Source organism: Rattus norvegicus, chromosome 3, assembly GCF_021556685.1.
Source record: "Rattus norvegicus strain SHRSP/BbbUtx chromosome 3, alternate assembly SHRSP_T2T, whole genome shotgun sequence".
Lineage (NCBI taxonomy): Eukaryota > Metazoa > Chordata > Mammalia > Rodentia > Muridae > Rattus > Rattus norvegicus.
Genome location: NC_141536.1, coordinates 142,068,961 through 142,084,197, shown reverse-complemented (window position 1 = coordinate 142,084,197; position 15,237 = coordinate 142,068,961). Strand labels below are relative to the sequence as shown.

The 15,237-nt window shown below is 47.0% G+C and overlaps 1 protein-coding gene across 1 annotated transcript; it reads left to right on the top strand.

Moving 5' to 3' along the window:
* Positions 1-14,627, top strand: Commd7 (COMM domain containing 7). Its single transcript, NM_001030029.1, is given in 9 exon segments — positions 1-177; positions 3,660-3,713; positions 4,274-4,376; positions 11,084-11,140; positions 11,224-11,261; positions 11,769-11,859; positions 12,115-12,164; positions 13,388-13,436; positions 14,289-14,627. Coding segments are annotated over 9 exon segments (603 nt in total). The 5' UTR covers positions 1-93; the 3' UTR covers positions 14,366-14,627.
* Positions 14,628-15,237: the final 610 nt, after the last annotated feature.

Here is a 15,237-nt window from a genome sequence, read left to right as displayed (position 1 = left end):
CTGGGAGTGTGGCGAAAGTGCGGCTGCGGAAGCGCAGCGAGACCCGGGAGGAGGAAGCGAGCGCCGCTACCCGGCTGCGGGGCTCCTGGCACCATGGGCCGGCTGCATTGCACGCAGGACCCGGTGCCCGAGGCCGTGCGTGGCGACATGCAGCAGCTGAACCAGCTGGGCGCGCAGGTGGGCCTCGCCTGGGCGTGGGAGGGGCTCAGGAATGGGCCGACGCACTTCGGAGGTGGGACCTCTAGGGACCAGATTCCTAGAGGAGAGAATGAGGGGATTCCAAGAATCCCCGGATTGACCAGATTAGGGAGGGCAAATCAACTGCAAATGGGGTGTGGGTATCAGTGTGGCCTGGCCTAAGTGGGGTCCTGGGCCTGAGCCGGAAGAGGCTCAGACAGGACCGGTGACCACACCCCTTTCCAGCCCAGGAAAGGAAAGGTGCATGTTTTGGAGGCCCTGTCCCTGTTGCAGAGCTCCGAATGCCGCCTCCTGTTCACACTGCAGGAATTAGCCAAGTGAGGGCATCTGCCCGGAGTAAACGGGTTACAGTGGTCCTTGTCAATCCCAGTCCTTAAAGAGGTGGGAGCAGGAGTTCAGATCCAGCTTTTACTGTGTATCTTTCTTGTTCAAGGCCTGTCTGAACTTCATGAGACCTCCTGTCAAAAACCCTAAAACAGATAAATAAATAACCCTTCACCCATCCAGATGTTTCCTTGACTGGGTCTCAGCTACCCAGGAAGTGGGGCCCTCGACTCCCGACACTCATAGGGCAGTGTGAAGAATAAATAAAATACAGCAGAGTAGTGCTCACCTTAATCCCAGCATTTGGAAGGCCAAGGCAGATCGATCTCTGTAATTCAAAAGCTGTCTCTTCTCCATAATGAGTTTTAGACCATCCAGAGCTGCATAGTGATACCCTGTATCAAAATAAGTAAATAACAAAGATAGGATTTATTGTTAGTATGTGCCTGTCATGCTACCCCTTGAAAGGTAGAGGCAGAAAAATTGCAGGACTGGAACCAGGAATTCAAAACCAAATGTCTTAACTTCAAAGCCAGGAAGATGGCTAGTTTTTACTGTTACCACTGTTTTCTGGAAGACTTCCATTTGGAGTGGGAGGAGGAGAGAGAGATTCTACAGAGAGCCCCCCCCCCTCAAGCTGGGGACTGAACCCAGGGCCTTGTGCTTGCTAAGCAAGTGCTCTACCACTGAGCTAAATCCCAACTCCCAGAGAGAGTTTTTTTTTAAGGTTATTTAAAAGTATTACATTTTACATGTTGTGGGGAAGTCAGAGAACAGCCTAAGGGACTTGGCTTTGACACTTCTTTGACTGTACAGGTTCCTGAGTCTCGCTGCTTTGAACTTGCTAGTGTCTGAGTCCCCAGTGAGGCTTTCAGAAGTGTACTACTGTACCTGGCTGAATTTCAGTTACTTGTTCAAATGAATAGTACTTGATGATAGATTTTCCTCCAATGATGAATTAAGCCAGTTTGAGTGGACTTAAAATGTACAAAGGCAGATTTATTGGGGGCAGCTCTCTGGTAGGTTCACTGGTCCCAAGGAAGGAGACCAGAGAAGTCACCATGCAGACAGGGAACAGACAGGGAAACAGAGGGGAAGGGGAAGAGGAAGAGAGAGAGAGAGAGAGAGAGAGAGAGAGAGAGAGAGAGAGAGAGAGAGAAAACAAGAACACATACATGCAGGGAGAGAGAAATGCAGAAGGAGGGAGAGAAGGAGAGAGGGAAGAAAAGAAAAAGAGAGAGCACACAAAATGTCTAGATTATATACTAAAGAGCCCCTGGGGAAGCCCAGTCCTTGAGCTGGAAAGTTCAGAGTAGAAAGTGGGATGTGGCAGCCATGCCCTGGACCAGGTAGGGACTGAGGGATGCTGGGAGAACCTGGAGGTCAGGTAAGCTTTGGTTAAATGGGCACCTCAACTGCTTGTCCTGGGTCTTAAACCCAAATTTTGCAGAGAAAAAGCTCTATGCAAGCATGGATGGAACAGATATGAACCATATACTTTTTGCAATAGAATTCATAGTTCTAGGGCTGTGATTGATATTAAAATTAAATGTGTATTATGACGTTGTCCTCTGGGAAGGTTGACCAGTACTCCCTGGAGCCATCAATGTAAAATTTGTGTCCCCGGACTTGGTTTGTAGATCCAGTAAATGAAGGGGTACCTACTTTCCCTGGTTAACATTTCCCCAACCTTGTAGTTTAGAATGACCTTGAGCATCTTTTCTGATGTTTACTTGTAATAATAGTTAAAATAGCTGATGAGCATAGTGCCAGGCGCGGTGGCGCATGCCTTTATCCCCAGCACCGGGGAAGCAGAGGCAGGCACATCTCTTGTGAGTTCGAGGCCAGCCTGGTCTGCATAGCAAGCTTTAGGCCGGTCAAGGGCTACACGTTGAGACCCTATCTCAAAAACAAAAAGAGAGAGACCTTAACTCAACAAGGTAGAAGGTAAGAACCAGCTCTTTTTTTTTTTTAAGATTTATTTATGTATTATATATAAGTACACTGTAGCTGTCTTCAGATATATCAGAAGAAGGCATCAGATCTCATTACAGACGGTTGTGAGCCACCATGTGGTTGCTGGGATTTGAACTCAGGAGCTCTGAAAGAGCAGTCAGTGCTCTTTCTTTTTTTTTTTTTTTCCCCTGGGGATCGAACCCAGGACCTTGGGCTTCCTAGGCAAGCGCTCTACCACTGAGCCAAATCCCCAACCCGCAGTCAGTGCTCTTAACCACTGAGCAATCTCTCTAGCCCAAGAACTAACTCTTGAAGGTTGTCCTATGACTGCCCCATGCATACACCCCCAAATTAAGTAAATAAATAAAGGGGGAAGGGGTAAATATGATCAAAACACACTGTATAAATTCTCAAAAAAATTCTCTCTCAAAGGCCTATGGCCAAGTGATGTGGCATACTGGTTTGGGTAGAGACTTTGCATGGGGTGGGCACACTGGGGAGGTGGATACACTGGGGGATGGGCATGTTAGGGGGTAGGCACACTGGGGGATGGGTACAATGGAGGATGGGCACACTGGGGAGGTGGATACACTGCGGGATGGGCATGTTAGGGGGTGGGCACACTGGGGGGTGGGCACACTGGAGGATGGGCACACTGGGGAGGTGGATACACTGGGGGATGGGCATGTTAGGGGTGGGCACACTGGGGGATGGGCATGCCAGGAGATGGGCACACTGGGGAGGTGGCTACACTGGGGGATGGGCATGTTAGGGGTGGGCACACTAGGGGATGGGCACGCTAGGGGATGGGCACACTGGAGGATGGGCACACTGGGGGGGTGGGCACACTGGAGGATTGGCATGTTAGGGGTGGGCACACTGGAGGATGGGCACACTGGGGAGGTGGGCACACTGGGGGATGGGCATGCCAGGAGATGGGCACACTGGGGGATGGGCACACTGGGGAGGTGGGCACATTGGGGGATGGGCATGTTAGGGGGTGGGCACACTGGGGAGGTGGGCACACTGGGGGATGGGCATGTTAGGGGGTGGATACACTGGGGGATGGGCATGTTAGGGGGTGGATACACTGGGGGATGGGCATGTTAGGGGGTGGGCACACTGAATTATGAGCCTCAGGAAACAGAATGGTGCTCATGCTCTATGTTGCCCTTTTACAGCAGTTCTCGGCCCTGACAGAAGTGCTTTTCCATTTCCTAACTGAGCCCAAAGAGGTGAGTAAGACATTTCAAGATAAGGAGGTTTGGCCAACATGGGTCTACAGCCCTGACAAGAACTTTTTTTTTTTTTTTTTTTTTTTTTTTCCCGGAGCTGGGGACCGAACCCAGGGCCTTGCATTTGCTAGGTAAGCGCTCTACCACTGAGCTAAATCCCCAACCCAGCCCTGACAACTTAAAGAATGTCTGGGCACTGCCTGCTCTTACAAAGAACTTGAGTTCAGTCCCCAGAACCCACGTGGCAGCTCACACCCGCTGCCATTCTTGTTTCGGGGATCCCATGAACATACATGCAGGCAGAATACTCAAGCACATAAAATAAACCTTGTTTTCTTCTTTTTAATTTATGAGTGCACTGTGGCTGTCCTCAGACACACAAGAAGAGGGCATCAGGTCTCATTACAGATGGTTGTGAGCCACCATGTGGGTGCTGGGATTTGAACTCAGGACCTCCGGAAGAGCAGTCAGTGCTCTTAACCACTGAGCCGTCTCTCCAGCCCGACATAAATCCTTTAGGAGGTAAGTAAATGCCTGTTTGCTCTGTTTCCTCTCTGCAGGTGGAGCGCTTTCTGGCTCAGCTCTCTGAATTCGCCACCACCAATCAGATCAGTCTTGGCCCCCTCAAAAGCATCATGAAAAGTCTCCTTCTGGTTCCAAATGGTGAGTTGACTCTTGACAGGTCTCCACAGAGACACTGCTGCTGCCAACGCCTTCCTTCCTGGAGTTAGGGAGTCACCTGGGCAGCATTCAGTAAATAGCCGGACATGGCAGGGCCTAACTGTCTGGAGCAGACGACGAGTGTGGAGACAAATGTTACAACTTTCCATATGTTCCCTGGTCTGTGTCTGTGGACTCAACCAACCATGAAAGGATCAAAAACATCTTTAAAATCAGAAGGCATAGCATACACCTTAAACGTTCTAAAAATTGTGCCTATATGCAGCATGGACAGACATGCTTTTGCTCATTATTCCCAAATAAAGTGCTATAACTAACATTTTCGTGTATTTACTGTATGTTAGGGGGTCTAAGAAACTGAGAGGTAGTTCAAAGTATGTAATTGCATTGATCGTATGTCAGTACTGTGTCTTTTTTTTTAAAGAATTATTTGTTTATTTATTTATTTATTATATATAAGTGCACTGTAGCTGTCTTCAGACACAGCAGAAGAGAACATCAAATCCCATTACAGATGGTTGTGAGCCACCATGTGGTTGCTGGGAATTGAACTTAGGACCTCTGGAAGAGCAATCAGTGCTCTTAACCACTGAGCCATCTCTCCTGCCCAATACTGTGTCATTTTATCTAAGGGGCTTGTTAGTCTAAGAGGCCTATGAACTGGTACCCAAAGGATGCCAGGGGCAGCATGCTGATATAGCAGAGTAGTCATGCAAAGCGGGGGACAGCTCAAAGCTGGGTCTTCATCCTCCATATAGGCCTGGCAGTTTTTAATTCTCTATGGATGGTCTCCCAACTCACAGACATCCTCCTGCTTCTGCCAGCACCTCTAGGATCAAATGCAGGCCCTACCCCAGCTGGCTCTTTTCCTCTTGTGATGTGATTGCTGGCACTAGCACTAGACTCCAGAGCCTCCCCATGCTGAGAGCTATTCACTAAGCCCTAACCTGTAATTATCGTGGTTAGTTAGTTAGTTTGTTTATTTGTTTGTTTTGAAATAGGGTCTCTCCATGTAGTCTTGGCTACCCTGGAGCTCACTATGTAGTGGCCCGGAACTCACAGGTAAACACAAACCTCTGCCTCCTGTGTACTGGGATTAAAGTATCATGCGCAGTAGTATAATGGATTTTTTTTAAGATTTATTTATTTTATTTATTTGAATACACTGTAGCAGTCTTCAGACACACCAAAAAAAGGCATTAGATCTCATTACAAATGGTTGTGAGCCACCATGTGGTTGCTGGGAATTGAACTCAGGACCTCTGGAAGAACAGTCAGTGCTCTTAACTGAGCCATCTCTCTAGCCCATATAATGGATTTTTTAATGCAGTTTTTTTTTCTTTTCCCTTTTTTCATTTGTTGCCATTACATGTTTGTATATGTTCAGGTACATGTCTGTCCACATGTATGTATGTGCATGTGTAAGGAGGTCAGAGCCAAACACCTTGTTTTTTGAGAAGGTTCTCTCACGGATCTGAGGCGCATCTGTTAAACTAGTCTAGCTGGCCAGGCCCTCAGTGCTGGGATTACAATTGAACATCACCACCCCCAGCTTTTTTTTAGTGAGTTCTAGGGGGTCTAAATCAAGCTCCACACTTTCTGACCAAGCTGTTTGGTTTGTTTGCTTGTCTGTTTTTTGAAACAATGTCTCACTCTGTAGCCCAAGTTAGTGGAATACTTGCTATGTAGCCCTGGATGACTTTGAACTATCAAACTCCTATCTCAGCCTCTGAGTACTGAGGTCATGGGTGTGAGCCACGGTGCGCTGCAAGACTTATCTTTTGTGTGCTGTGCCTTTTTTATTCATGACTCTAGAGATTAATTCTTATTGCATTTCATGGAAATATCAATACACAGCCTCATGTGGATTTTATTTGTTTAGTTGGTTTGGTTTGGTTTTTGGGGTTTTTTGAGATAGGGTCTCACTGTGTAGCCTTGACTGGCCTAGAACTGCTATCTAGACCAGGCTGGCCTAGAACCTAAGAGATCTGCCTGTCTCTGCATCCACAGTGCTGTGATTAAAGGCAAGTGGCACCATGGATAAGTAACCTCTTATGTAGTTCTTTTTTTTTTAAACCATTTATTTATTTATTTATTTATTTATTTATTTATTTATTTATTTATTTATTTATTTATTTATTTATTATGTATACATCATACAGCTTTCTGCCTGCATGTATGCAACTACAGGCCAGAAGAGGGCACCAGACCTGATTATAGGTGGTTGTGAGCCACCATGTGGTTGCTGGGAATTGAACTCAGGACCTCTGGAAGAGCAGTCAGTGCTCTTAACCTCTGAACCATCTCTCCAGCCCCCCTTATGTAATATGTAGAACATACTGCTTCAGGCTGTGTTGGCGCACACCTTCTAACCCACCACTCAGGAGGCAGAAGCAAGTGGATCTCTGAGTTCGAAGCTAGCTGCCTGGTCTATAGGGTAAGTTCCAGGACAGCCAGGGCTACACAGAAGAACCCTGTCTTGAAAAACCAAACCAGGGCACTGATTGCTCTTCCAGAGGTCCTGAGTTCAAATCCCAGCAACCACATGGTGGCTCACAACCATCTGTAATGAGATCTGATGACCTCTTCTGGTGTGTCTGAAGACAGTTACAGTGTATTGTATAGAGTAGAATAAATAAATAAATCTTAAAAAAAATAAAAAAGAAAAGAAAGGAAGAAAGAAAGAAAAAAGAAAGGAAGAAAAGAAAAGAAAAACCAAACCAAAAGAAAACACAAAAAATTCCCCTGAAATAGCCACCCACCCTTAACTGAGCTGTTTCCCCTTACACTCCCGTATCTCTGCTCCCAAACTGGTTTTGTTTACAGCAAGTAGCAGAGAACATTTAATTACCAAATGCCTAGTTATCTGTCTGTGAAAGATAACCTGTCAAAAGGGAATCTTGCCTCCAGTGTTCTTGGTTCCTCATTGTCTGGTGCATTGTGTTCTGGTTAGGCCACAGTTCTCGAGCTCAGCAGGGTCTAGATTGGGCCTTAGCACAAATGGATTTGGTTCCCGGGCCCAGGGTGCTTTCTGCTAATCACCTCTGATAACTGCCTCCTTCTGGGATGAAATGGAGCTGAAGGGGCTTCCCTGAGAGAGATGAGCTGGCGATAAATACCTTAGTGGCTGAAGTCCACCCCACCCACCCCCACCCTGCTGGGGCGCACAGGGCCTGCCGTCAGTCTCCAGCACATGTGGAAACAAAACAGACTAAGTGGGGGAAAAGTAATAGACGTGAGTGGAGCCACCTTCCTGGGTCTCACACACTCAGACTTGGCCAGGGACCTGCCTAAGCTGCTGCTTCTAGTCCCCGGCAAGCTGCCTGGACCTTTCATCCATTGCTGACTTTTATTTTCTGTTAAAGGTAATTTTCCATCCCAGCTCCCCAAGGGGTTGTTTGTAATCAGATAAAAGATTGAATATTGAGTAGTGGTCACAGATTTTGTGTGTGTGTGTGTGTGTGTGTGTGTGTGTGTGTGTGTGTGTGTGTGTATGAGAGAGAGAGAGAGAGAGAGAGAGAGAGAGAACAGACAGACAGACAGACAGACAGACAGACAGATTTCTTTTACTTATTTTTTCTAAGAGGCAAAAGACCTCACTAAATGTCTCCATTCCTAAGGTGTGGAAGTGCTGTTCTCCTACAGTTGCTATTTAGCTAATGTTGGCCTGTGGCCTCAGGACTGCCTTCCCTGCTTCTCTCTGGCTGTGACCTCTCAATACTCTCTGTGGTCTTTCTACCTCTTATATTACTAATATGATCCCTCAGTGGAATACAAGTCTCACTAGGGCCGACATTACTGTCCGTGTGCCTTACTAATGTCTCCTATGCCTAGCATGCAGCTGACACACAGCAAATATTCTGTCAGTATATACGGGACTGCCACCTTGCTCTCCTCTGGGTCTCTTCAGCTGGTCAGCCTCCAGGGTGAGTGAGTGGTTCAATAATTTCACACTCTCTGCCACCCCCACCTACTCTTCCTACCCCACCAAGCCTTCCATACTACAGGCCTCTCCCCTGGGTACCTGACTGACCTTGATTTAAGTACCACCAAAGAATTCAGCTGAAAAAGCTGCCCCAGAGGCCTCAGGGAACTTCATCTTTTTTTTTAATATTTATTTATTTATTTAATGTATATGAGCATCCTGCTGCTGACACACCAGAAGAGGGCATCAGATTCAATTACAGACGGTTGTGAGCCACTATGTGGCTGCTGGGAGTTGAACTCATGACCTCTGGAAGAGCAGTCAGTGCTCTTAACCGCTGAGCCATCTCTCCAGCCCAGGAAACTTCATCTTTGTAAGGTTCGGCTTCTGCCTACAGAAGTAACCAGAGTGGAGACCCTGCTCCGTGGTATCTGGAGCTTAGCCTGCTGTATCCATCTCTGCTGGGAAGTTGCCTAGTACTGGTCACCAGGACAGCCCATGAAGATATTATGAGTTAAAGGAACTGTTCCTGGGGCACCCTCTAGTCTGTAAGCTATTTAGATATTTTACTTGTTGGCCCTAAGCAAAACAAAGTAACATTTGTGATTTTAATAGACAAAGTGCAAGCCATGATGACTTAATCCCAGCATAAGAAAGGTGGATGCAGAAGGATCAGGGGTTTAAGGACATTCTAAGCTTCATAGTAGGTTTGAGAATAGCCTAGGCTACATGAGCTCTCAAAAAGCACAACATATGTGTGTATGTACAAGAGAGAAAGTAAAAGGGAAGGAAAGAAGCTGGGTATGGTGGTGCACCCCTTTAATTCCAGCTCTCAGGAGTCAGAGGCAAGTGCATCTGTGTTTTAGGCCAGCCTGGTCTAGGTTAGTTAGGGCTATGTAGTGAGACTCCGTTATTTATATAAAATAATAATAATAATAATAATAATAATAATAATAATAATAATAATAATGGGAATATGGCCTATAATTCTACCACCTTCACATTAGAAAGGAAGGAAAGAAGGAAGAAGGGAAAGAAAGAAAAATCAGCACATGCTTATCATCCCAGCACTCAGGAGGTAGGAACGAGAGGATCAAAAGATGGGCATGGGACTGTCTCACACCTTTAATCCCAGCACTGCAGAGGCAGCGGCAGATGGATCTTCAAGTTGAAGCCAGCCTGGTATACACAAAGAAACCTTGTCTCAAAAAAAAAAAAAAAAAAAAAAAAAAAAAGACTGGAAAGATGGCTCAGTGGTTAAGAGCACCGACTGCTCTTCCTGAGGTCCTGAGTTCAATTCCCAGCAACCACATGGTGGCTCACAACCATCTGTAATGGGATCGGATGCCCTCTTCTGGTGTGTCTGAAGACAGCTACAGTGTACTCATACAATAAATAAATCTTTAAGGAGGAAGAGGAAAAAGAAGGAAGGAAAAAAAAGATCAGGACATCCTTAGCTGTACAGCAAGTTTTAATTTTTTTTTTTTTTGTTATTGTTTAGCTCACTTGTTTTATGTGCTGTGTACCTGATGTACATGAGTCTGTCTTTCCTTCCTTTTTGAGGGCCTTGCTAATGCTAGGCAAGCCCTCTACCACTGGGCTACACTGTCTCATTCACAATACCCTTTGTTTTCTTTTAGTTATTCGTGTGTGTCTGGGTGTCGGGTATATGTACATGGACAGGCGCCCTCACGGGCCAGAGACATTGGATCCAACTGAATCCAAAGTTACAGGGGCTTGAGGGTCACCCCAGATGATTCTGGGAACTGAACTTAAGTCCTCTGCAAGACAAGCCGTCTCTCCAGCTGTCTAGGAACTCAATCTGTAGGCCAGGCTGACCTCGAATTCACAGAGCTCTGCCTGCTTCTGCCTCCCTGGGCTGGGATTAAAGACAAGTGTCACTCACCACTGCCCACTCTCACAAGGCCACTTTTAAGTGACACTGTCAGGTCCTTTCTGAAGGCTTGGGATTCATAGAGGTTCAACTGCAGTAGATCAGGGAAGACTGTTTCCAGCAAAGGGACCAGTGAAGGCCGATACCCAGTGGTACCTTGGATCAGTGTGGACACAGGAATACTGGCATGATAGCCACTACTTATAATCCCAACACTGGGGAAGCTGAGGCAGGAGGATTGTTGGGAGTTAAGAGCACCCACAGCTCCAAGGAAGCTAACTGAGCTATATCTCCAAATGCCACTCTTTGTCGGGGACACACACACACTCACACACACTCACACACACACACTCACACATACACACACACTCACACATACACACTCACACACACATTCACATACACACTCACACACACACTGTCTCACACACACACTCACACACAGTCACACACACCGTCACACACACACGACTCTTTTCATGTTTTCATGACAGGGTTTCTCTCTGTAGATCAAGTGGGCCTCAACTCAGAGACCCTCTGCCTCTGCCCACCAAGTGCTGGGATTAAATGTGTGACCACCTCGTGCAACTGCACTGTCTTTTCCTAAGCTTCCTCCGTGCCAGGCTGCCGTGGATCTCCAGGCTTGTAGCCCACCATTCCACCATCCCTGGAGGGCACTGAGCCGCACGTACTGCACAGTGAACCGGTGCACGGCTACCCCGCCACGGTTGTTTCGGGGCTGCATTCTCCCCAGCCACTGGAGAGAGACCACTACTTTTGTCTTCGGTGTCCCATAGTTTAGGTCTAACAAATACTTCTTACTGACCACCGCTTCCATTTACACTTTGTGTTTTCTCCCCTGCCTCCAAGGTGCATTGAAGAAGGGCCTCACTGCTGAGCAGGTGCGCACTGATCTCCTGACGCTAGGTAGGTCTTTATCTAGGGTTGCCTGGGGAGGAGGGGGCCCTGTGAGCTCTTTGTCATGTTAATCTCCTTCTGTTCTCTTGTAGGTCTCAGTGAGGAGAAAGCCACTTACTTTTCTGAAAAGGTATAATTCTAGTAATCAAGGTTAAGAGCCTGGCTTTTATTTCCTGAAAAGAAAAGGCAGGGAAAGAAGTGCTGAGCAAGACAAAACCATCCTGTTGTTCCCCTTCAGCTTCTCAGGAACCCTTCTCAGACACCTGCAGCTGCCATCCAGCTCTGCTTGGGGCAGCCCTAATTTTTCTCCTTTGGCTCGGCTGCCATTGTTCCAATAGGATTAGATCTTGGGATGAAAAAAAGAATATTTAAATCGGGTATAGTGGAGCCTGCCTGTAATCCCAGCACTGGGAGTCCGGTTCAAGGCCAACCTCATATACATAGAGAATTCAAGGTCAGCTAGGCTCCCTGTTGAACGATTGTATTCCCGCCGTGTCTTGGATATGTGCAGGTAGACTCAGCTCTTGGTTCTGCTTTCTTCTCTCTCTGCTGAGTGCTAAGCACTGCTGTGCTTGGAGCCGAGGGGTAGGGACGATGGTCCCCACTCTGACGGTGCTGGCCTTTGCTTTTCTTCTAGTGGAAGCAGAATGCTCCGACTCTCGCACAGTGGGCCATTGGTCAGACCCTGATGATCAACCAGCTGATTGATATGGAGTGGAGGTTTGGAGGTAACTAGCCAGATCCATTCCTGCTTACCTGTGTAGCTGTCCTGGGGCTGGGTTGCAAAGGCTTTAGGAAAGCCTGGGTGGGGAAGACTTGTCCTTGCTCGCAAACACCACTGTGGGCCAGCCATCTCCACCTCTGGTACCATCTTCCTGGTTCATGTTCGCCCCAATGTGGCTGCTCAGGACAGCCTGTTAAACGGAGCTCTTCGGAAGTCCTCAGTCAGTCACTTAGTATTCTCTTCTGTGTGTGTGCCACAGTGACGTCTGGAAGCAGTGAATTAGAGAAAGTGGGAAGCATATTTTTACAGGTAAGCCTGTGGTCAGTGGCGACGGGGGAGGGATCAACCTGGTTAAAAGTTATCCAAAGCCAGGCATGGTGGCACAGGTTTGTAACGCCCCACAATCAAGAGATTCGAACATCAGAAGTTCAAGGCCAGTTTGGGCTTCATGAGGCACTTCCTCAAATTGTTTTTTATTAGAGCTGTATTGGTTTTTGTTCTAGTCAGTGTTCTAGCTATGAAGAGACACCATGGCCAAGGCAACTCATGTGAGAAAGCACTAACTGCCGGCTTACAGCTTTATTGGCATTGGTTGTCACCATGGCAGTGTTCAGGCAGACATAGTGCTGGAGAGGTAGTTGAGAAGTCTGCATCCTCATCTGTAGGCCGCAGGGAGAGAGAGAGAGAGAGAGAGAGAGAGAGAGAGAGAGAGAGAGAGAGAGAGAGAGAGAGAGAGAGCGCGAGCGAGCAGGCCCACTCCCAATGACACACTTCCTCCAAGAAGGCCCTACCTCCAAGTCCTTCTAATGCTATCAAGGAGTTGCACTTCTGTGACAAAGCATTCAAATATATGAGTCTGAGACACCATTTTCATTCAAATCACTACAGGTTTGATATCTTCTTAAGTGATACTCCCCCTAAAGTGCCCTGTGCATCTCAGAGCAGTGTGATCAGCCAAGGATGTGGTCTCCAACATGCCTGCCTTCAGATGGGCTCACCTCGGTGTTAGTCACACAGGTTCAGTTGCTCCATGGGGCTGGGGACTGTCAGGATTTCACACAGGGCAATTCACTTCATATTGGTCCTAAGATTGAGCCTGTGATGGGGCTGGGATGTAGCTCAGGTGCAGGCTACTCTGCTGGAGCCCTGGGAAGCCTCGTAACTTAATAAGGTGAAAAGGCTTAGAGGAGTTTCTTTTCTCATCTGTCATTTAAATGTACTTATTATTATCATTATTATTATTATTATCATCATCATTATCATTATTACCATTATTGTATATGAAAGAAATCATCCACATCATGGTTGTGGAAGTCAGAGGACAGCTTTGTGGAGTCAATTTTCTTCTCCCACTTTACGTGGGTTCCAGAAGTCAAACCTGGGTCACCAGGCTCATGTAGTAAGCACTTTACCCACTGAGCCATCTTGCTGGTCCATCATTTTAATATTAAAGTTATTTACTATTTATTTATTTATTTATTTATTTATTTATTTATTTATTTTACCTTCTCCTTTTACCCCCTTCCTTTTAGTTAAAGCTGGTGGTTAAGAAAGGAAAACAAACTGAAAATTTGTACATAGGTGAGTCTGCAACCCCGCTTTGTAGCTTTTCACCTCCATCCTTCCGTCACCTGGGCTGGTGAAGTCTCCCTTCCCTGACAGAGCCCATCTCTCTAAGACAAGGTTATCACCAAGCTCTAGAGCGGCCTTGCGCTTCCTTCCTTCCCAGAACAGGGCTGTTGCTAGGCTATTGGGAGGTCAGAAAGCCTGAGGAGGGGAGGAGTGTAAAATAGAAGCAGATTGGAGGCAAGAAACTGTTTTTTAAGATTTATTTATTTATTTTATATATGTGAGTACACTGTAGCTGTCTTCAGACACACCAGAAGAGGACATAGGACCCCATTATAGATGGTTGTGAGCTATCGTGTGGTTTCTGGGAATTGAACTCAGGACCTCTGGAAGAGCAGTCAGTGCTCTTAACTGCTGAGCCATCTCTCCAGCCCCTGGAGGCAAGAACTCTTGTTGTGGACATCCTTGAATGCCCTGCGAAGCCCTCCATGCTTCTGTGTGACACCATTATATACACACTTCAGTGTTTTTGGAGCTCAAACCCTGGAAGTCAGGACTGTAGGTTCCTTATTCTGATAGGTTATCCGCCAGGAGCCACTTAGCTGCATGCAGCTCAATGGAGCCCTTGCCTTAGCATGCTGTAGGCCTGGGTTTGATTCCTAGCACCACAAGAAGAAAGAAAAGGCTGCTGAGATTACCAAAGAAATAGATGTCAGCTTGGAGGTGGAGCCCTGGATACACAAGGCCCTGGGTCTGCTCCCTGTCAAATGAATGAACAAACAGTGGCTGTGGGTAGAAATGGATTTTCCTGGTAACTCTGTGGTGTTGGAAACACTCACCTCAAACTGAATTTTCTCTCCCCAGAATTAACCTTACCTCAGTTCTACAGCTTCCTGCACGAGATGGAGAGAGTCAGAGCGAGCATGGAGTGCCTCAGCTGATCCTGTTTCCCCGATGGCTACTCCAGGGTCCCAACTGCCTTGGGAGGCCAGATGCAAAGAGTTTCTAAAACCAAGAGTCTCAGTGCTTGAGGAGTCCTGCCCGATTCTTATGTAAGCCCATCCGGAGCCACCACCTCCAGCTCCTGGGTGACTTTGCACCTAGATGCCCTGACAGCTTCTGCATCTGGGACTGTTTTCTTTCTTTTGGGAGGTGGGTATTGTCACCTCCCATTCAACAGTAAACAAGCGGTTCCTTCATTCAGATGGTTGAGCTCTTGTTTGTGGCTGAGGAAGAGGCAGGTGGTGTGTAAGGTGTGTCAGGGGAGGTCCCAACTGTGTCATACTGTTTGGAGGGGAAGGGTGTTGCCAGCCACAGTTTGCCAAGTCTCTGTGTTAAAGCCTGTGCTCAGTCTTCTCTGGAAGAGCTAAGGGCAGACTATTTCTAGTTTTGTCTCTTTGTTTTTTTGTGTTATAAGGAGGAAGTCTTTTGATGACATCTTCGATTGTTTTGGTTCTAGAAGATGAACCACTTTTTGGTTAAGTGGTAAATTAAAAGAAAAACAGTTTCTAAAGAAAAGCTCTGAATCCACTAAGCGTCTTTCTCCAGGGTTTAAGAGTCTTCGGAGCTGCGTGTAGCCACGTACACCTGTAACCTTGGCCCTGAGGAGGCAGAGACAGAAATTCACCAAAAGTTAGAGGTCAGCCAGGGCAGCAAAGTGACAGCCTGCCTCAAAGCAAGCCAGCATGGGGGCTAGATTGATAGCCCTGTGGTTAAGAGTGCTTCCTGCTCTTTGAGAAGATCCTGGTTGCTTTGTTCTCAGCACCCACTTCTGGAAGCTCACAACAGCTTGTAACTCCAACCTCACACTTTC